The sequence below is a fragment of the Patiria miniata genome, unplaced genomic scaffold, assembly GCF_015706575.1.
Source record: "Patiria miniata isolate m_02_andy unplaced genomic scaffold, ASM1570657v1 HiC_scaffold_18, whole genome shotgun sequence".
NCBI lineage: Eukaryota > Metazoa > Echinodermata > Asteroidea > Valvatida > Asterinidae > Patiria > Patiria miniata.
In genome coordinates, this window is record NW_024037056.1 from 8,399,767 (window position 1) to 8,423,734 (window position 23,968).

At 39.4% G+C, this 23,968-nt stretch overlaps 1 protein-coding gene across 3 annotated transcripts; it reads right to left on the reverse strand.

Moving 5' to 3' along the window:
- Positions 1-2,438: 2,438 nt before the first annotated feature.
- Positions 2,439-23,130, reverse strand: LOC119724488 (germinal-center associated nuclear protein-like). Of its 3 annotated transcripts, XR_005270647.1 has the most exons (20): positions 22,991-23,130; positions 22,387-22,552; positions 21,044-21,193; positions 20,432-20,686; positions 19,341-19,537; positions 18,056-18,247; positions 14,699-14,902; positions 13,542-13,721; positions 12,988-13,294; positions 12,447-12,632; positions 11,415-11,645; positions 10,553-10,714; positions 9,875-10,001; positions 8,498-8,599; positions 7,190-7,277; positions 6,392-6,555; positions 4,808-4,937; positions 3,748-3,954; positions 3,010-3,281; positions 2,439-2,932 (listed from the first exon to the last, which is right to left on the reverse strand). XR_005270647.1 is itself a non-coding variant. In XM_038195567.1 (19 exons), exons 1-19 carry the CDS (start codon positions 23,083-23,085, stop codon positions 3,074-3,076), a joined length of 3,348 nt encoding a protein of 1,115 aa, XP_038051495.1. In that variant the 5' UTR covers positions 23,086-23,130; the 3' UTR covers positions 2,439-3,073. The 3 variants fall into 3 exon arrangements, 2 of the variants coding, with proteins under 2 accessions (XP_038051495.1, XP_038051494.1); XM_038195567.1 differs by having other exon boundaries at positions 2,439-3,281; positions 4,808-4,934; XM_038195566.1 differs by having other exon boundaries at positions 2,439-3,281.
- Between the last annotated feature and the right edge of the window lie 838 nt (positions 23,131-23,968).

Here is a 23,968-nt window from a genome sequence, read left to right on the forward strand (position 1 = left end):
AAAATCTGCAGTCAAACTAACTTTATGTGCAGCCATCTTAGATCTGATCAACAGTTCCATCAATACCCTTGTCTACAGCACCACCAACTCAAACTATCGAGCTGCTGTAGTTGAAGCATTCTCTTTCCTAAAGCTTGCTCGCTGCTGCAGCAAGAGAAAAACACATAAAAGGCCAAAGGTGGTGGTGTTTGAAAAGAGAAAATTAACAGCAACCAGGCCAAAAGATGAGCGAGAACTGTCTGCAATTGGGCCAAAGGATGCTGCTCAAGAAGTTGTACAGGAGCAGATAGAACTGTCTGCAATTGGGCCAAAGGATGCGGCTCAAGATCTTGCACAGGAGTGGATAGAACTGTCTGCAATTAGGCCAAAGGATGCGGCTCAAGATCTTGCACAGGAGTGGATAGAACTGTCTGCAATTAGGCCAAAGGATGCGTCTCAAGATCTTGTACAGGAGCGGATAGAACTGTCTGCAATTGGGCCAAAGGATGCGTCTCAAGATCTTGTACAGGAACAGATAGAACTGTCTGCAATTGGGCCAAAGGATGCGACTCAAGATCTTGTACAGGAGCAGATAGAACTGTCTGCAATTGGGCCAAAGGATGCGTCTCAAGATCTTGTACAGGAGCGGATAGAACTGTCTGCAATTGGGCCAAAGGATGCGTCTCAAGATCTTGTACAGGAACAGATAGAACTGTCTGCTATTGGGCCAAAGGATGCTACTCAAGATCTTGTACAGGAGCAGATAGAACTGTCTGCAATTGGGCCAAAGGATGCTACTCAAGATCTTGTACAGGAGCAGATAGAACTGTCTGCTATTGGGCCAAAGGATGCTACTCAAGATCTTGTACAGGAGCAGATAGAACTGTCTGCTATTGGGCCAAAGGATGCTACTCAAGATCTTGTACAGGAGCAGATAGAACTGTCTGCAATTGGGCCAAAGGATGCTACTCAAGATCTTGTACAGGAGCAGATAGAACTGTCTGCAATTGGGCCAGCGTCAAAGGATGAAGCTCAAGAACTTGTACAGGAGCAGATAGAGCTGTCCTCAACTGGGCTAAGGGAAGGTGGCAATGTACTACTAGCAGAGTAGATTTGGCCAAGAGAAGGAGAATCAACACAATACCACCTGGTGTGAGGTAAACTAAACATGTTACTGTTTTCCTCTGAAATCGAATGCTGCCTTATCATTCAATAGTCAAAAGGAGTCATTTGATTGCATTTATTGACATTCTGTTGACATCCAGTTCATTGAAATCTAAAAGGTTGTCAGGTTGAATCAATTTCATCAAAGCTATGAATATTTTCATCCCTTCAAAATGTTGTTAAACCATTTTACCATGACTTTTCCTTGAATGTTATGTTTTCTGAGATTTTCAGCAAATTAAGAAATTCTTAATCAAATGCCCCCCAGATACTTTGTCGAGGGAACCGTGAACATACATGTATCCTGGCTGCATTATCTCATCCTGTCTGATCATTGTCCCCATAGGGGGAATTCGGACATTCAATCCCATGAGAAATCTCGAACATCTACCATTTATTTGTATCTTTCAATTTTTTTAAAAATAATTGTGAAGTTTCACAATTTAATACTTTTCATACAAAACTGTTGTGGAAATACATGGCAGTTGGAGATATTCACAGTATTCACACATTTTAACCCTCATCAATTCCGCCGCAATGGTTTCATGACATCAACTTCTCTTTATAGTCAGATTTTTCGTGAAATGTGTTTCCACCTTCACTTACATGCAGTTTAATGCTTGTAGAAAATTTATACATTGTAAGTACAAACAGTGTGCACTACTCACAAAATGCTCAGGTAGTTAGGACTAGTAAGTGGCATGCTCACCTACACAAGCCTTATTGCAGGCAATGGAATATTCACTGTAAGTAGTATAGAGATATTTCACATTAACATTGAAATGGACGGCTACAGTGCTCTCATTTTTGGTTAGGATTGAAGAAGGAAGAAATTCCCAGTCTCATAGTAAGCACTGCAGCCGCAGCTTGGTTGCTTGTTTGAAATTCATCTATTGATGCTGGTAGTAAGGGAACCCAACTTCAAAAATAAATAGCACATGACTTTGCCAGCAGTTCAAAGTAAAGGAGCACATCATGAGTGAATGATTTGAACCCTTTGGTCACTCCACTATCCAAAACTGCTCAAGATGTTGGGCATCAAGGTAATATACATGTACATGGTAGTTTTGGGTGGTGCAGTGGACTCGGTGTATCAACACAAATCATTACAGTTACTTAGGGGGGTGTGTGGCCTAGTGGTTAGGGTTCGTGACTCATGATCCGAGGGTCCCGGGTTCGAATCCAGCCGCTGGCCATATATTGTGTCCTTGGGCAAGGCACTTCACCCCCACTTGCCTCTCTCCACCCAGGAGTATAAATGGGTACCGGCATTAGCTGGGGAGTAATCCTGCGACTGGCATCCCATTCAGGGGGAGTAGAAATATTCTCAGTCGTTTCATGCCAAGGAAACCGGAGATAAACACCGGCCTGATGAGCCACATTGGCTCGGGACAGACTTTACTTACTTTTTACAGTTACTTAAGTACTTAAAGGCATACATAGGATCAGTCGCTTCTCATACGTTTTGTTCGTTTCCAATAAGAGCACCACTCAAAATCCGAAGCAGACTGTTCAAAATGTAACCTGTTGAAGTTTAAGCACAATGGATATTACACTTTTTGAGAAAACATTGAAAACATTTTCACAGCCTTTTGATCACGTAACAGGATTTTGTCCATATCACTCTTTATTTCCAAAAACCAGTCAATTGACTGAGTGGTTGTGCACATGTTTCTCTGTTTACTCTGTTTTCAGTTGTCACGGAGCTGTTATATGCCCCCTCTTAATATTTTGAGCAATTTGTGGCTCCAACTTAAAAAAGTGCACAAATAACATACGATTGTATTTCCTTTCACTGCAAGAACTTCCAGGATGATGATATTGTATGCACAGGGATCAGCTCAAATAATGACTAGACATGATTTCAATGGCAACATGTCATATCAATCAATGCATGATAAGACACACCCTTCCATAGCAAGACAACTGTTCAGAGACTGAGCAGACTTGCTAGTCTGAGTTCTGTGAGTCTAGCAGCTTGTCGTTCAGACTCCATAGCCAATGTTAAGTCTTGAAGACTTTGCTCCAAACGTGGTGGGCTTGCTGGGGATTTAGACGAGGAATCCGTTTCAGTCCTGCCATCTTGTGATGTCATTTCATTTGTGCCATGAAGCCACTGCTGTAGTAGGTCATCAAACCTTTGGGGAAAAGACCAAAAAGAATGTGTTAAGTCACATTTTGTTATGATATCAAATCATGAGTTATTAAAATGGCCATTTATTATAGATTCTTCACACAGATATGCCATATCTGTACACTGTGCTTTATTGAGTAGACATTCAGTTGGCAGCCAAGTGCATAAATTTGGGGGGGGGGATTAAAAAAAGTGGATCACTTTTAGGAAATAAATCACCATTTTGCGCACTGGTCTCAAGACAAAGTTTTGTTCAAAAATTCAGTGATGAACTGGTGTATTTTTAAACACTTAACTTAGCATTGAGTAAACCAGGTTGAACAAATTTGGAATTCTCAATCACTTGAAAGTTTGTGACAAAAATCAACACAAACTTTTTAGATTATTGAAAATAAATTGGCATCTGAAACTACCCTACTCAATAAAAATAACTCTGATTTTCAGCAAGACTGAAGGTTCAATGATCTTACATTTTGGATTCTTCTTTTGCAGATGACAGCACAGTCTTGACAGCTTGAGCTGACTCCTTGGCATCAACAGCATACAATGGCTCCCTGTCCAAGACACTGACTGCTGGTTTCCTGATGTCCTTCATCTCAATCATTGTTGCTTCCAGTTGCCTCTCCATAAACTCTGTCTGCTTTTGTTGAACTACAGCGGCTACCTGGGATGCAAATCTAGACAATATCATGGGCAAAAGTCATCATAATCCAGATAAAATATAAATCAAGGTTTTGAGAGACTCTGACTCAAAAGTAAGGTTATATGTCCCATTGTTCTATACATACAAGCAATGGTAACTGTCATGAATCTTAATTGCAAATAGACACTTTTAGTAAGTACGACTATTCATAACATCAAACAAAGTTTGTCAGCTTTTCAATAACAGAACTATTAAATATAGGGGTTGTGATTGATGGTAACTTTGTCATTTTGTGAAAATCCTGCTGTCTTAATATATATAATCAACGTGAATGCAATATAATCAATGTGCACTAGTGAATCACTTAATTACAAGCAAAGTATACAATTGTAAATTTTGTAGATTATAATAATAATAATAATAGTGGATATTTATAAAGCGCACGTATCCACCAGGACTGGTGCTCAAGGCGCTACATCATTATTACCCCTGCTCATTGGGCACATGAAACATTCCAAATACCATCTCAGCTCCCTGGGGAGTATACAGCTCGATGCAGCCTGTTAGGCGCAAGGAAGCTAATTCAATCGCAATAACCATCTCTGCCCTCACAGGTACCCATTTACTCCTGGGTGGAGAGAAGCAACGAGTGACAAAGTGCCTTGCCCAAGGGCACACGCACCATTATGACAAGATTATGACAAGCATTTTTTCATAATGGGTATTTCTTTAAAAGTGGTAACTGCAAACAATTGCTCTTCCATTATACATGTGTCATCTGCATGAAATTCCGCTCAATATATATCACTAAAAATCATAAATGTGATTAAAATGTGTGGGCTTGACCTTTTAAGGACATACAGTTTCTGACAAGGTTGATTTCCTACCTTGGAGGTTGAAGGAAGCTGTCTTCTGTCGTTGTATGAAGAGCTTCTTTCCAGGTCTGAGGGATCTTGAAACTATCAAACTCGCTCTGAATGTAGTAAACAGTCATTTGCTTGCCTTCATCACCGTCTGCTGAACAAAGTAAACAGTGAATTCTGGTTTGATTTTTGATTCTGCACTCATCAACACTTTTATTCCTCACCACAAAATACGATCAGAAGTTATGGGTGACAGATTTGAATATGTTTAACCAGTTCAATAAAGAGGTTCATTTTTAAATAAAAATATATCAAGATGAAAATTTCATTTCATTTCATATCATTTTTATTTTGCCAACTGATACAAACAACACAAAATATATAACAACAGTATAAAAATACAGTACACTAATAATACCAAAAAAAAACCCAAACAAAACAAATCAAAAACTGTAAAAACTGATACTAAGTACAAGATAGCAAAGTGACAAATGGGAGGGTGACAGCTGAGGAACAGTATACAAATATTGACTGCTTCGAGTGGTGCAGTAAAACTAGCCTCCCGAGGTGATCCATGAAGCATTCTTCGCCTCGGGAAAATAGAATACTCCATGGATAACAGAGGGAGGCTATAGAGCTTTACAACACCACGAGATAAAGCAGTCAATATTTGTTTTATAACACCTCTCCCACAGATTCTGCTTGATTTTACGCGATAACTGATTAATTTAATCAAAAATAAAATTAAAATGTACTTCAACTTGAATACGAAATTAGTTGAAAGTTTACTTGCAATGTTCCAAACTACCCCTTCACAAAATGTTTGAACCCAGCTCTGCAGCGCTAACGCTTGGGACAAATATACACGCAACGCACACACCCATGTATGCAATTGACATGGTGTACACTGCAAACGAGATGAACATAGATAAACAGCTGTCTGTTGTTGCTATGCAATATATGTGGTTACTATGCCCCAATAGACTGATCCACTGACCCTCCTATTTTAACAGTCACAGATAGCCAAAATGTCCTTCCACTTCCCCTTGTTATACTTTTAACAAAGGCTAGTCACCAGCAGTCAGATCATATGTCAAGCAAGCACTGTGACTAGTCAAACTCAGTCAACAGACCATGAACAGACAAAGCAGGCAAGTTGTGGTCACAACTGTTCTATCACTAACCTGGAGTTAATAGCTGTATCAAGTTACTTAAACAGTCCCAGCTACATGTAGTCAATCCTGCTTTCTGTAGGCTGGGAATTTTTAACTGTTGAAAACAGTCAGTTGATTAATTTTGACTGAAAGGACAACTTGAAACAGAAGTATGTTTGCATAGGAGGGTTAAGAGCCAGCCACTGTGCAAGTGAGTAACAACATGTGCAGCTATTCAATGCCACGCTACATGTGCCAGCCACGCGTGTCGTACACATGTGAATGCATGTCACATTGTTGTGTCACTGATCACGACTGTGTACAGTCATAATCATCTTCTGGCTTACAATACATGTATATCAGTCTATTGGGTTGCTGTAGAGAGGCAGACTTCAGAGGATTTGGGAAGGTTTCTGCCCAAAGTACCCACAGAGTCAGATTGTCTAGTACTTACTAAGGTCATGTGACTGTACAGTAGACATAACATAGTCGATACATTCCTGTATGATTCTTGTCCATGGTACGTGGCCTGCCATTGGCTCACAGCCTGGTGCATCATAGGCTAGGTAGCAGGTATCTTCAAAGCTACGACGACATTTCTCAAGTAGTCTCTGAACTCTGTCAATTACAAAAAAACACCCAAGGTACAACAATGTGCTATTCAGTGCTAGTCTATCACAAATCCACCGTAAGTCCAGTCCAAAGTCAATCATGAGTCAATTCACACGTCTGTTAAAACTAGCAGGGGAGGAACAGTTACAATGGAATGCTGTTGTCACAGTCCACATAAAAAACCTGTGATTTGACTGAGATGGACAACCTGTGATGGACTGGTGAGAACTTGTTATGGCCTCGACTACAACAATGGTTCAGTTTTTAAATATGGTGTTTAAGAAACAACTAGTTCAAAACAGATCTGTTCAGGACGTTGGTGTCTGGCCATCTGAAAAATTCATCTCAACATTTCTAAGGCTTTGGAGAAAGTAAAGAACATTTTATGTCATGCTAATACTACATGTACATACCACATGATGTAATAAACAGTAATTTCAGTGAAGATATACCGTTTGATAAACTTATAATAACTCCTTCACTTGACTTAGCACATTGTTACTGTAAACAGCCTACAAGCAAGAACCAAATGACTGAATGAACTTTGATGCCTGACATTTATTTGTTTATGATCGAGGCTGTAAGAAAACTGAAACAAGCACACCTTTTTTTCACATTTTTTGTTTATTTCTATTCTTACCTTGCGAAGAGAGGTGCTTTACCCCTATGACTGCCAGGAATGGTGGCAAGGTATCCATGACACAGATCACACACACGCTGCCATTCATCTGTTGAAAGTCAATAATGATTTAACATGTTCAGAGGTGTAGTCTGAAATTCCACAAACAGTTTATGGGATAATCAAGCCAATCTAATTTGAAATTCATTACTGATGTGATACCCACGCTTGTACAAATTATCTGAGATGTAGTTGAGTTCAACACAAGTCCATCACAAGTCCTGCAGTCCCAATTCAACTCACAAGCTAATCACATGCACTGTGACAAGGTCATTCCTTATTTATCGTTCATCCATTGTTACTTGTGACTGATCCATGAACGGACTTGTGATGGACTCAACTACATCCCTGCAAATTATAAGTGTGCATTCCATAACGCAGTCACACCTTAAAATTTAAGAATGCATGCTTCATGCACTTGAGCATGAGAGCACCCCAGTTATGGGGCACCGAAGTGTGACGTCATTTACAACCAGAAAATGTAGTGCAAACGAATGGAGTACGCGCGCGTGTTGGTTCATGTTCTAAATAACGCCCTTAATGTCTTTCACACAAATTTTGTGCGCGTGACCTATTCATTTCAGTACTCCATAGCTACAAAATGTGTTGATGAATAGTTTATAGCATTAAGCATTAAAAGTTGTTTGAAACTGGATAAATATATCCAAAAGAATTCTTGTCCTTGTCAGATACAGCACAGAAAGAGTTTTGCCTAATTTTACAAGTTTATATGAAAAATGCCACACTTCAGTATTTCGTAACAGATGATACTAAGTTAGTGAGGTTTTGTCATCATTTACTCTTTGCTAGCATATTCAGCATGGATCTAGCAGATACCCTGTGGTTTGTAATACTGCTTGTTTGGCCAATCCTGGCTTAACCCAAAGTCCATGTCCTGCCGGAAACCACCTTGCCTGTTACTCCTTATACCGCCCAAAATGGCTAACAGCACTCTATGGTATCGTTTCGGTTTGCGGTAACACCATGTTGTAATAACTACCGCTTAGAAGATATTAGTTCTGAGAAGAACTTGTCCTGCTTATTATCAACTTTGCTAAGTAGTTTTATTGTTCTGATAAGAATATCTTCTAAGCAGTAGTTATTACCACATGGTGTTACCGCAAACCGAAACGATACCGATACCCCACCATGCAAAGCCTCAAATCTTATAGCACTCTATGGTATTTATGAATCATCAAAGAATCTATACAGTGTAGTACGATGTAATAAAATGCTACAGTGTTAAGCAAGATTCATGTCTTTACATACCATCCTCATGAACCAATGGGAGAGCAGGGAGTATTAGTGACAGCATCCTATCTCGTAGTAGCTGCATGGTGTCGGAGGCATTCCAGTCAGGATCTGGAAGCTCTGTAAATCACATCAACGAGCCAGAGTTATAATGACTCCAGCTAACAAACTCACATGACTCAACTCAAGATGTAATTCATGGTGACTCATTCCAATACTTGACTTGAATCTCAACATTCAATGGTATGTTATGACACCATACTGAGCAAGTCTGGAAATTACTCAATCATATGTCATCTGGTTCTCAATCTATCTCCTCATTCCCTTCCATATTCCTTGTCATAAAGACAAAACATAATGCAAGATTTAAATATAGAAGTCCCCAATTTATTCTGGACTTTACAAATTCTTTTTCCACATGCTCTTCACTGATTATCAGGTTGGAAATGAGCTTTTAACAAGAAATTCCATGAAAAAAAATCATGCACACTATTGGTAACTCATTTGTACATCTGATGGGTAACATATTACAATAATTAAAAGGTTTAGCCTCAGGTAAGTTGATGTACCGTCCATGACATTTTAATTCTCCACCCAATCTATGTGGGGTGCTGTGGTCCAATGGTTATGGTGTTCGACTCGTGTGCCGTGGTACATGGGTTCGAATCCTGACCGTGGGAACATGGTGCTTGCGCTCCTGAGCAAGGCGCTTTACCATTATTGCTTCGTCCTTCGGATGGGACGTGAAGCCGTAGGTCCCGTGTGTTGTGTAATGCACGTTAAAGAACCCAGTAACACTTATCGCTAAGAGAAGGGGTTTGCCCCGGTGTTTCTGGCAGTGGCTGCTTAATGCGCCGCAGCACCTTGTAAACCATTATAAAGGTGCTACATAATGGTTCTCATATTTCTCATGTACCTGTCTCTAATAATAGACATAATTTCCAGCGCCTTGAGTACCTAATTGTTGGTAGATACGTGCGCTATATAAGACTTCGGTATTATTATTATTATTATTAGAAGCACAAAAATGATGGTTTAGATTGTTCGTTTAGTTATGGAATAATTACTTTATCACTTTCCAATTATTTTGCAGCCAGACAATAACGCAGTTCTCACAGGGTAGACTGGTTCTGGTCCCCTATCAGAATCAATAATGAAGGGAATGGGAACCAGTCTAGTAACAAGGTGGATATATTTATTCATAAGGTAACCCAAATCAAATAAAAAAAATTCAGAGGGCTGCAGACACTCAAAATAGAAATAAAACCTTTTCTTAGAATAAACATTTATGTGAAATTTAGTACAGGAGAAAACAAATCTATTTTGTTAAACAGCGCGGACATTACATCATTAAGTGATACAATTATCAGTATTGAATGTAGCACCATGCTGTACCTGTCTGATTATCCGTCTTGGTAAACTCTGTAGGTGGCCAGGAGAGAGAAGTCAGGGTACTACTGCTTGCTACATCAGCAAGGTGCCTGACTGTAGCATTGTACAAGTCAATCACATGATGACAACCCTTCATATAGAGAGAAACAATTGAAAATGAACAATTTAATGAAAATCAGCATCAATTACATCATGTGTAGGATTCATGGAACAGATTTGTAATGCTGCTGTGCAATGTAATGATTATTTATAGGTATAAATAATCGTTTTCACAAAACTTGATGTGGCTGTGCAAAGTTGATGGACAAGATTAATTCCAGCTTCCAAGAGCTATTGTTTTCACATCAGTCAAAAAGATAGTTTTGAAATAATTTCCTCAGAATTGGGTGGCATATTTCAAAATCATTACCCTCAGCACATAACTTTGTATTTCTTGCATAAACCTTTTAAATAATCACAATTCATAAAATGGTCCATGTTCAGTTTGCATATTATAACTTACACCAGCTAAAACATGTGTAAGGTTAAGCCAATGTTTAGCGTATCAGTTGTAGACTTGTACACTGTGCATCTTTTGTGAAACATGCCAAAACTTGTTGCACAATTGCATAAAGTTTCATAAAATTAATTGGCTGCAGGCTTTCTCATACGTGAGTTGTTACATATAACATCATGATGTACCTGTTCAGGAAGACCAGCATCCCGTCTTGTCCTGGCATCTTCATGGAGTGGTAAGCTAAAGAACTCGGTCATCCCAGTATCTAGGTAACCCTTGAGAGAGTCCTCAGATAGCTGGGGAGGCTGGGCACAACGTGAGGCAAGCCATTCTAGGCACTCACCCAACTGCAACCGTGAATGATGGACAGACATTTATTAACCAATGTCAAATGTCAAATGTTGATGTTGTAATCTGAAACTTGGTAACATGGTAAACCTTGCCACGGGGTGTTTTCCTGTGCATATTGTTTTATTCCCTATGGCTCATGGGGTGAACTGTCTTGTAAAATAGTGTTCATGGAGTTATGAAAGGATGCACAATACAAAAAGAAGCAGCTGTGATTGGACCTGCAACAAAACCCATTGCATCATTGAATTAGTGAAAGCAGTAACTGTGACTTGAATTGACAGCAGCCTTCATATATTGTCTCTGTTGAAAGTATAGATATGCACAAAGCGCCATGAGGTACGGGATCATTTGTTGTCAAAGTACCATGGGATAACAATAACAAATGAATGCCTAGTCACGGTTCATTTGAACAGCATGTGACTTGACTTGGGACTGGAGGACTTGTGATGGACTTGACTACAGCACTGCCATGGCCTGGTGTAGTGACACCCAGCCAAAATCTGTACAAATAACAGTCATGCACAAGGTGCCCTAGTTTTTTGTAAACTGGTCTAACTACAGAACTTTGATAAATTCTGCATTGAATTCAAAAAGCCAATTAGGCTTTCTTGTTGTGATAGATAGATAAATTAGGCTTTCTTGTGATAGTTGCAATAAGTGGCACTGACGTTATTATTCAAATGTGATTTACATTACCTCTTGGTTATTGACTGGATCCTCTACATCACCATTCAGCTGCATGAAGCAATATGAAGACACTAATCCCATCTGAGACAGCCTATGGAGTCCGAGCCTCTCCACACACATGCTCTGAGCATGCTCAGTAGCTGGCCAATCAAGGAGTGCGATGACTACTGGAGGAGGTGGTGATGTGGGCTTGGCTTGCAAGATGGAGTCCAGCCTGGATTTGGCTTGTTGCCAATAGTTCTAAGGTGGCAAAGTTTGTACATGATTTTTTAATAGAGTACCGAAGTGAATACATCACGTGCACAATTATGTGTGTAAAAGACATTAGTGGTGATTCAGCCCATGAACCAACACACACGCGTACTCCATTCGTTTGCACTACACTTCCCGGCTCTAAATGACGTCACACTTTGGTACTCTATAGTTAAATCCAGTTAAATATTTTGTAAGTTAAATCAAGTGACAACAGAAAGTCAAGTGAACAATACAAAGTACATAGGTTTTACTCAAAAATCTTTTTGAAAATATTCTTGTATGTCCTAAATTGTTTCAAATGGGCAATAATGACTACAAAATGCACATAAGAATTGAATTTAGGAAACCTGAATGACGTCACACTTTGGTACTCTATAGTTAAATCCAGTTAAATATTTTGTAAGTTAAATCAAGTGACAACAGAAAGTCAAGTGAACAATACAAAGTACATAGGTTTTACTCAAAAATGTTTTTGAAAATATTCTTGTATGTCCTAAATTGTTTCAAATGGGCAATAATGACTACAAAATGCACATAAGAATTGAATTTAGGAAACCTGAACATTTCTTTTACACTCTAGTTTCCCACAAACACCCCACAAAACTGATATGCAAGGTAAACTGATGTGAAGGGTTACATCATTATCTCATTGTTAACAGGGCACGCATATTGAATATACACAATTTCTGAGCGAGATTTAAGAACAATTCAGCAGTTCCAGCAAAGTATTGTTGGCCTGCACTAAGTAACAGGAATCTTTGGTTCACAGTTTTTTCCCCAACTGACCTGGTCTTGACTGGGTTGATCCAGTCCAAACAGGATCCCACTGGTTCCTAGCAGCTGATGCCGTGTTTGAGGCTGATGTGTTAGGTCTAGTGACCCTGCCATGACCTTTGTACAGATGCTGAGTGTGCATAGTTGGCTAGGTGAGATGTGGGGGACTTTGCTGGAGTATAGACTCAACGTCTCAACCTGGAGAAGAAATATCAAACAACCAATGTTATCTATAATCCAGCAATCCTAATTTCCCATGATAACATGGCAATAAAAGGAATCATGTATCACACTTTTGCTTTAATGTGATATCATGTTTTGGATCCTGCAATTCATTAGCCCAGAACAGTCAAATGTCAAATCTCTAGGAATTTGAATTTTGACACCAAGTTGAAGCTTGATGTTACCAGTTTTGTTAGGTAGGCCATTAATATTTGCAAACAATGGGATTATCATGCATAACCTGATGAAACTTTGTTTGGCCCTGCGCTCCACCCCCCCCCCTCCCCTTGAAAAAAACCCCTGATATGTTGATTCAAATTTTACCACATACCTGACTATTATCCTCAAGCTGCTTCTTGCGAATTCCTTCAGAAATTCTTCCTCTCTGTAGCTTTGCCGTCAGCCAATCACAGAGCACCTTCTTGTCATGTGACCTACCACTCGGCAAGGAAGCAACTAGTTTCCAATAATGATGCTGTTGCCTCTTGCCTGCCTGTCCAGATGCATGATGGGAATGGAAGGAGTTGCTAAGCATGCTGGGTAGGTCAAGGGGCGACCATGCTTGTTGTTGGCGAAGGTTCTTGAGGTAGTGGACTTTCAGAATGGATCTAGCGATGCTTTCTCTGCCTGTCACAATGCTAGTGGTAACAAGATTTGGGGGTTACACATTTATTGATAAATCTGATGACCACAATTAGAAGACATTACTTCATACACTGTGGCACATTTATGAACCCATCAAGTTGGGATGTCAGTGAAGTTCAAGTGCCCCTAAGTGGTTCTTACTGCTGGGCTGCAATGCGCTCCATACAAGTTTTGTGTAAATTACCAAGAATGACAAGCCTCCTCCCCAAATCCCATTGAATCCAGCCAGACATGTCTTACCCAAACGGTGAGTCCAGCGTGACGTCTCGTCGGTGGTGGCCTTCTGTGACCTCTGACCTCTCAGTTCTACCAGCCCATAGTACCTTCAGTTGCTCAGCAGCTGTTTGGTTGGGCGGTGCAGCAGGGAAGGTCAGTAGGGTGCGCTTGAGATGAATGCGTTTGGTGTAGACCCGGTACCACCTGCCAATCATACATGTTTACTCTATGTTAAAGGCATGGTGCACAAGCAAAAGCAAGTATGTGATATGGCAAAACATCATGTTGCAAATTTTCAATTCACATTTTGACTGGGGAATTGTGTAGCAATTATTTGCTCACAGAGTCTTATTTGCTTTGACCAGTGTCTGACTTACTTTGCTCAGTCTTACCTACTTTGCTCAGTCTTACCTCTATAAGTAGCTCACTGTCTGAACCCTACATTTAGCCAGTTCATTTCTGTAAGGCTGGACGTCTGGATCTATTATCTAAGAACTATTGTCTAGGTTTTTTTCACACATTACAACTACCTGGGAGCAAGCTAACAATAGACATAGTCGTAGCTCTGGAAGCCGTTTTGTGCACGACCTGAGTATCTGGCTATCTATGCCATCACCAATGTCCACACTAACTGTGAAGTATGAGATCCTGAGATCTGAACTTTGAACTATGAACTTTACCTTTGGCCAACCTTACCTCTGCAAGGCCATGTCTGAATCTCTTGTCTAGAGCATGGTCAAGCTGACAATAAACGTAGCCGCAGCTCTGGAAGCCTATTTCGTATACGGTCCAAGTATCTTGCTGTCTGCGCCATCAGCAATGTCCAACCAATCTCTTGGCTGTGAACAATGCACTCTGAACTATGAACCTCATTTTTGGCTAATCTTACTTTAGATAGAAGACTTGACCACATAATACATGTGTATACGGCAATCTCTTGCTTTTAATATCTTATTGGTTGCTATACAATGTGTCTTGGCTGTGATGCTTCCCATAGAGTTTGATTGGTCTACTTCTGCATACTCATGCGTCACGCTTAATGCAATACGTTATTGGTACACACATAGATTTTAAATTATAGGTTGACCCCTACATCACAAGTCAATCTGACAATCGACGCAATGGCCATAATCAGACGTTAAATGGCTGTCCACAATATACCATGTTGAGTCTGTGTTTACCTTTGTAAGTATCTGGCTGTCTGTGCCATCAGTACAGCTCTCTCACTCTCAGCCAATCGTTGGTCTCGTAGCTCTGTCTCTGACTGGATGACCTCAGCAGCTACATGGTGACATTCTGACATGAGGACCTCCTCAATCAGCTCATGATGCAGCTCAGATGTGGCACGCTCAATGCATTCCTGCTTCAGCTGCTGCTCTACAGCTCTGAGAGAGGAAAGGTTTGGAATATGCCAAGTAAATCACTTGGGAATAAAGTATACGTTTTACACAATGTTGTGCATATAGATTTGTATGAGGTCTACGTGGTCGATCTTCATACGCAAAACTGTGATTTCATGTTTAAACAGAAGCTTAAAAACACCCCTTGTTTCAGATTCAAAAGTTACCAGATTTTTTTTCTGTGCTCAATTCTTTTTTTTTGAAAGGAAGGGGGGGTGTTTCTTTACTTTGTTACTCTAGTTCATGTACATGAAATGTCAGTCAATGAGCAACCTTTGTGCACAAATATTTTTAATGAGCTACATGTTTATCACGCATTAATGCTCTGTACTCAAACGGCCTTAACTGTTATATGTTTATATGAGAGTGCTTAAAGTGACACTTAAAGCACCAAAAGCGCCCTCTGTTGTCAAGAATCATTCTCGGAATTTCAAATATTAAAAAACGTGAAGTGTGAACAAATGAATCAAAAAGGGTTGTCTCATTTATTTCGTTGTAACCAACCAACAACCAAGTTTTCAGTGAGTCCTAGACGTATGAGTTTCTAATTTATCTTACAGTAATTCACAAGTTTTTTAAAACAATATAATTTTAAGGCAATACGTTTTCATTATCAATCAAATTTGAGTTAATATAATTTTAAGGCAATATGTATTTTATTATAAATCAAATTTGAGTCAATTATAGTTTGGGTCAAGGTCCCGAGTATAAATTCCTTTATTTACTGGCCAGAGCACTTTCTTTTTCTTAAGTGCTTCCTTCAAAATCTCATGCATAAGAAGAAAATTCCCATCATGTATGTCCACTTTGCATTCAAACAACAGAGGGCGTTATTATGAATGTTCCTACAATCTGCTTCCCAAGGATAAAGATATAAATAGGTGTACAGAAATTACTTTAAAAAGCTCAACAGTAGAGGGCACCAAACCAAACATCGTGTTATTTACTGGAGTACAGATTTGATGTTCACTGTCTTATGACATTATTGGCTGAAATTGACACAGTTGTAAAACATATGAGGGGGATATGTCTTTTTCATCACAGAGGGGTGCAGACCAGTAAATCGGTCCGAAATTGCCTGCGCCGGCCAAATCACGATTTGCATGCCCATAAATTCTTTGGTATTTGAGCATGTTGTGGGCCATGAACTTGAGGTTTTGTACAAAATATGGGTGGAAGCTGTGCACAGGACTGCGAGCTCGTATTTCTGTGAAATGTGGATGATGATTAGGCCCTTAAATGGCTCTATTTTGCAATGGAGCGTAGGCGTCCATTTTAAAAATGGTGATGGGCTTCAGGACTGCTTTTAGGGGTGATCATCTTTGGATGGAATTTTCTCCCAAAAGTCATTGGTTACACCCCAGAAAATTGAACAGGAAATGAAAGATGATGAAATAAGCTTTAATTTGATGTATGTCTTGAATACCTCAGAGACTTGAGAGTATTTTTCCTGAATTTCTGAAGTGGGGTCATATATCATTAGGGTCTATGGAAACTTATTTACTGGTCTGCAACCAGAGAGCGTCATCATTTTAAACTTTATCTAAATTCATGATCTGAAAATTAAAAAAATGTTAGGTCCTCAGGAAAAAAACTCCAATGGTCAGTTTAGAGTAACGCGTACATCTGTAGAATTTTCAAATTAGCAAATAACAAATTAATTTACAATTTATTTACTTTATTGGCATGCCATTGTGTTGAGTAAACACCGTGTCCCATAAACACAGTGCTTTGAAAATGTCAACAAGATTAATGCAAACGTTAATAACTTTTTCTGGGGGAGGCATCTGAATACAATGCACATATAAACACACAATTCACACATGAATGGCTGTAACTTGTTGACAGATACTTCAATGTTAAGATACTAGGTGGGTTGATGAAAAATACAGAAGGGGAGAGGCAAAATCTGTTTCTTTTTGTTCATAACCATCCTTCCATCAAGCATATTTATAGCTGCACTGTACCTTGAAGCCGCCTACACATGGACATTGATAACAACTCGTTATGCAGGCCGAAATTAGCCAATTTACAGAAGTCGAACGATATACCGTTGCCAGATTGGACGGAGTCAAGAAAAGTAGACCACATTGTAATTTTATCGGAACTTTAGTTTTCAGTTAAATAATTTTAGAGTTGGGACAATTTGTCAAGATTGTACACACCAAAAATTTACCCAAAACACCCCAAAATTATGTATGATTTATTACAGTATCATTTATTTACTGTATGATTGTATGACTGTATGATATGATTGGAGCCATATGTGTATTCAACAATTTCAATTCCATTCTTGCAACAATGTTCAAAAGTTTTGATGACAACGGTGGCATATAGCTGTCTGCACACGTTACCTGGCCGCTGTGGGTTGTACCACTTGGTACTTGTTTAATTACTGTTGAAATGTCACATGAACAGAAGCTGTGACAAATGACAATTTATAGGGGTGGATCCAGGCTTAGCTGTCATGATGGGGTTCAGCAGGCATGTGCTTTTTATTTCTGTTAGTTTCCTTTCGTAGACCAAGAAGGTGGATGGTATGTGGGACGGAGGGAGAGCCTTATGTACACCTACATGTTTTTTTGCGGCCCAGGGGAGGGGATTTATCCCCCATTCTGTCACTTATTTCATTCACCTAAGTTCCTCCAAATTCCATAAATTTAAAAGGATGCAATACCCATGGCATTATGGGATTTTAATTGCCCACCAACCCTAGTAAGTTCAGTGGTTGAGTGGTAAGGTTGAGTGGTAAACTTGAGATGTTTTTCTTGTTATTTCTCACAAAAGCACTGAAAGTGTAGCGCCATTAATATAAACTGAAGTTGAGGCTCATATTAAAGCTATGCTCAACTTGTAGAGCAAGAGGTTGAATCCCTACATTACTAGACTGATGAACTAGGCCGTGTGTACTGCACATGTGGGGCAACAACACCGTACCAATAATGCAACACTGCATCTTACAGGAGTGTGCGCCATGAGCAAGTGCATGTATGTTGGACTTTTCTGCATGTTTATCGGACAATAATAATGGCTGTGATTGGCCAATGCACCAAGCGGCAGGGCTTAATAGCTTGGTCAATAGGCCCAGCCATTCATTTCAATTAGGGAGGGAGAGCCCCCCCCCCCATGTACACTTACCTAATCTCAGCAGCACTGATCATTCTAGATTGCTCATCTACTACTTCATCCACTGTCTCCTCCATGACGTTAGTCACGGTCCGTTCCAATCTCTCTTTCCTTTCCATCATGATTTGTCTTTGTCTCTCTTCTTCTCTTGCTTGTTGCTCCAGACGACGTCGATTCATCTCAGCTATCTGAGTCTCTTGATGTCTGATAAGATATAACAACTTTTTTAATAAACCACAAAGGGACTTTTTCAAATAAATCACAAAGGAAACCTGACTATGTGCGTTATAATAAATGTTTCAAAGTTGAACGAAGAAATTGACTGGAGTGGGTTTGAACCTGCATCCTTCGGATTGCCGTTCCGGTGCTCTACCAACTGAGCTATCCAGCGACTATGTTGGCGGTTCCCAAATTTGTCAATGTCTTTGTTCTAGGAGCGCTAGTCAGAAGCCATTTTAAAAAAAGGAACAACCTCAACATTAGTCTGATGATGTGCACTCATCAAGCTAAAACCTTTTCATTACCATGTTTTTTTCTCCCAGAACATTCCATCTAAACATCTCAAGTTATTAATGATAAAAGTATGGAGTTCATATAATTTTGACCACTGGAAAACAACACCCTGTGTAATTTGGGAATGCCAATTAAAAGCTGAAATCAATCCTCAGCCCAGTTCACATTGAGAGTAATTTAAAAGCAAAGTGGATTTGAAAATTATTATTATTATTATTATTAAATGGTTTATTTAAAAAACATCATATCGCAGCCTCGCGGCCGAATTGCACAATGTTTTACATGATTTACAAATATTGTTAAAAGACAATGCTTACATACAAATAAGAAACACGAAACTATGACACATACCAGTAAAAAACATTAAACATTAATAAATATTACATTTAAGGAAAAAAATACATAATCAGCCCTTGAGCTAAAATTATAAATTTCTTTGATAAAATTCAATTTAAAGAATCAATTTTGTATGAAGCAACCACAAGTGATGGTAAATAGAATGGTAAATGTCACAGCGTAACAAAATTTCATGCCATAACAAATCTACTCCTTTTATCAAATTTTTGTAAAAAAGTAAAAACTTGACGTTAAAATTCTGCTTATAACTCATTTTGCTTATAGCTTATATATAGCTTATAGCTTATATGTGCACTTTTGACATTTCATTATTTACAGAGACAGTGGGGGGGGGGGGGCCTCTTGAGACAGTTCGCTTTAAAGCAGAGAGCCCACATGATCTAAAATCGTCACAATTTGCCAAACTTTGAGGACCAGGATGCCCTACCTGTGTTGTTCTTGGTCTATGACGCCTTGTGCAATCTCCCTGATGGATGGTAATACTACTCTCTCGATAGTGCTGTGTAGAATCTCCACTGAACCAACTTGAATGAGACGTAGCCAGCCCAGGAAGCTGTTACTAAGATCTCGAACCATCTCATCAATCACCTCCAAGAACAAGCCTCGTGCAGCCTCTTTTATCTCCTGTCACAAATAATATTATGATCTTATATTTAACAAAACTGAGAAACAACTTGACACAGAACATCAAACTTTGAACTCGTTCTAAAAAGTAAACATTGAAAGGGGAAATTATGACAGGGGATGATATGACTGGTTATTGCAAACAACTAGCAATTATCTGAACTGGCAAAAAGTCAGTGTTGTAGTCGAGTACTTTTTTCCGAGTACCGAGTACTGTTGAGTACTTAGGTAGCCGAGTACGAGCTCAAGTATGAGTACTTGTACCTCTTGAGTACAAGAACAGGTCTCCGAGTACGAGAACTTGTACTTCCGAGAACGAGTACGAGTACAAGTACTGTACTTCCGAGTATGAGTACGAGTATTTCTGAATTCGGCCAACCGGCACATGGTTCATTGTGCGTAATTGCGGCCCAGGCCCAGTCAAACCGATATACAGACCATAATGGCTAGCTGTTTAAATGTGTTTGTCCGGACGTGCACAGAGGAAAATCAGAAAACTTTGATTTCTCCACAAGCCAATCAACCATTTCAAACTGAAAGTATCGATAAAATAAGGCCGTGGTATATAAAGTCAAGCTATACCATTCCCCCCCCCCCCCCCCCGAGTACCGCTATTTGAGTACGCGTACTTTGATAATCGAGTACAATTTCGACATGTCAAGTACGAGTACTTTGCTGCCCCAGTACGAGTACCGTCATTTCGAGTACGAGTACTTTGACATTCGAGTACGAGTACCAGTACGAATACTCCATAAAAAGCACTCGAGTAGTACTAGTACTCGAGTACGAGTACCAAGTACGAGTACTACAACACTGCATGAAGTGATCGGACATCAACCTCAAATCCCTACTTTGGAGATGATGTTAGTTCTATAGGATGTCGTGTCTTCATACCGTGCTAGGGTAGAGTACTTTAGTAGCTATCTGTGGGACGGCTGTCGGAATACTAGTTGGTACTGTCATGATCTGGTCATCTGCAGGTTTGAGGATGCTTTCTGCAAGCTCTGCCTTCTCTGGAACAACATCTTTGCTCTCTGGTGCTGCTGTTTCCGTAGTGACGACTGTGTAGCCCTTGTAGAGGCCATTCTCATCAAAACTTGACGAAGCTTTGTGGAGGACATCTGGTGGTAGTGGGCCGCCATTGACTACCTGTGAAAAGAGAAGATGGTTACTTGTAATTTGCTCATTTGAAAATTCTATGGATGTAACTCTAAACCGACCATCTTTTTTTTTCTTCTGAAGACCTCACATTTTTTTTTAATTTTCAGATTAAGAATTTAGATAAAGTTTAAAGTGATGACAAAAATAATCAAACTTTTATAAACTAAAATAAGGTTGATTTATCTCTTGGGCGTATGTAGTTAAAAGTCTTTTAATCTGCACTCTCTGTGATAAAACAGACAAGAAAAGTGAACTGACAGTGAACACACAATCAAGTCTTTAACTATCTGGCTATAACTGTAGGTTGGGGAAACTAGCTTGGGAACCTCTAGAATGAATTGTCACCTCTCCGATGGTCATGGTATTCTTGGCTTCAATGATCCTCAGTGATCTCTCAGGTGATGGAGTGATGTCTGGATGTTGGAAGGCAGCACGACTAAATTGAATCATCTCATCCTCTACAGCCAGGTTATGAGACAGACAGAACTCTAATGCCTGGAGGCAGCAAATATACAACCATGAGTGACATTGAGTACTTGTTTAATTCTAACAGAGGATTTGGATTCCACCTGAGTTTGGCAAAAAAAAGTATGCTCTTTAAAAAATGGAAATATATATCTAAATGAAGAATATAATGATGTACATAAATGCACAGACAACGAGCTCAAACAATATGGGTGCTTACAAAGACCCAATATAATTTTGTTGTCAAAGCAATTTACTGCTTGACTTAAATGCGAATACAAAAACACCATGGCTTCAATATTTCAATAGCCAAAACTTGCAGATATTTTGGTAACCATAATAATTTTTGTATAAAATGTATAATTTGATATATATCATAATTCGAGCCAAGGGCAGCGTGGAACGTTTTTGGTGAAAAGAGATGCATGCACAAACAGTAGATGGTGCTTTGTAACCAATGTCGAGAGCCCAAGTGCTGGTTTGCAAATGGGCAGCGCAAAGTAGGCACAACTTATTTTACTGGCCTCTTTGCATGAGCATCAGACATTATCAGCAATGCATTTGAATGTCCCTCCCAGTGGGCGCATGTCTGTAAATAGGCCAAAAATCCATCCACCGAGCTCATGAACAAAAGTTATATCCTCAAAATATCCTATTTTTGAGAGTTCTGAGAGCCATAAAATTGGGGAATTGAAGAGATATGGTAATGAACCTCTTGCCCGGACTTGGGGCTTCCAATTCTGAGCATTTTGGATGCAACCGGTATTGTGCTCGAAAGTGGTGCTATTTTGCCATGTTGTGCAGGGAATCGTTTTTCAAGATGGCTACTTTTCTGCTTTGGGGAAAATAGGGGTCGTCTTCTTTGGGTGAGAATATCTCGAAAAGTCAATGGTCAACCCACCAAAAAATGAAAAGAAAGTGAAAAATGACATGTTGATCATCATTTTTCTGGGCAGCTTGAAAACCTGAGAGAGTTCCGAGTATTTCTAAAGGAATTTTGAAGTATGGGCATTTAGCACTAGTGTCTAATTGTATTGCAGGGTTGCACCCCATTGGTTCTCCCAACTCTCCCCTTTGTAACCATTGACAGGGTCATTGTGCTCTCAGTCCATAGCCAAAAGTTGACAAAAGGTGAAGACAGAGGTAAGAAATCAAGAAAGGAGGTCTGTTCCAAGGTATTCTTGTATAAGTATTTGGTGGATTTTCAGCAGTTGTATGTTTACCTGTGATTGGTTATCAAACGCCAGTGTCGTTGTGATCTTAGCCAATGGGAAGCGAGATCCTCTGGTTTGGCTGACGGTGTAGGCTTTGTTCATCACATCTAATGCCATGTTCCGTACTTGCATGAAGTAACGATGCATGATGCAAGCATTCAGATATGTCGTAGATCTGTGGCAACAGCAAATGTTGGATATTTCATACAGCAAACAATGACAAAATGTATTACGTTATTACCCCTGAACATCAGGCTAATGATTATTTCCATAAAGTTCAGTAATTGGACAAGTAAAGCCCGTACAATATTTAGTGCATTCTGGGTTTATTCACTCCCAAGCTACTGAAGACAGAGAAGCTCCCATTATTATGCAGCCATAAAGGGGCTCATTCTTGTGTGTTAGCTCCAGCCAAAAAATAAGGATGAGATTGTTAATTTGAAAACTGTCTGACAATTGGACGGAAGATCTAAAAGATGCATTTCTTTGTATACTGATAATATCTTTCTCTCAGATTCAGAAAGTCTGCTTATAAACTTAAGTCTAAAAAACTTCAAACCTTATCCTGCTTGGCAGAGTGTGCTCCAATCTCTTCACATGATGATCAACATACCTGAGTAGTTTATAGAACTTGACATAGTTGTTGCTGCTAACAGCAGAGAAAGCTTTCAGAGCAAACTTGACTGGTTCAGAGCTCCGCACCTCCATCCTATATTGCTGCACTTGCCTGTTGAAAAAAACCCCACAATTGATGATGCAGAGATGATACTTTTACTTTAGAAGCTAAAACTAAGAATAGATTTGCTCAGTGGCAAAACGTTATTAAGAAAGACAAAATCATCCTTATCAATAGGTTTGTGAACGGACCCATGTAGCCCTACTTGAAAAATTACATTAAAAATATAATTTTGATACAAACTTTCAAGGTATGTTATACCTGCATGTAGGTATCAATGACTAAAAATAAAAATAAAATGGCACATTACAACAAATCACTCACTGTAAGGAAACATTGACAACCATTGCCCATACTGTATCAATTTCATTAGCTGTATTTACTCTTCATTGTAGAATAGCAGAATTTCTTTTCATTAAACCATTCGAAAATCCACTCATTAGCTGTTATGTAAATGGCATAAATATTAAAATGCATTTATGCCAACTGCATATGCACTGGTGTTTTTTACTGTTGACTGCAACATTGGGCTTTTTGCCCTTCACCAATGTATTTTATAAACACTGTATATTCAGTGTTGCCCCGAGTAATTGTAAAACAAAAATCACAAACTATTTGGCTGGGATTCAAACCCATGACCTCTTGCTTACTAGTGCAGACAAGTTACCACTCAAACACCGGGTTTGGCTGGCTGGTTGGCCAAATCTGATATAGCAGTGGGTACCACAACCAAACTATTCATAAGATGGAATATTGCCCTTCACCAATGCATTTTATAAACTCTGTATACTCAATGTTGTCCCCAGTGATTGTAAGAACATTTTACAAACAACTTGGGTGGGACTCGAACCAACAACCTCCTGCTTATTAGTAGTGCTGATTTTAAGAAAAAAATTCAGAAAGTACTTGGGTGGG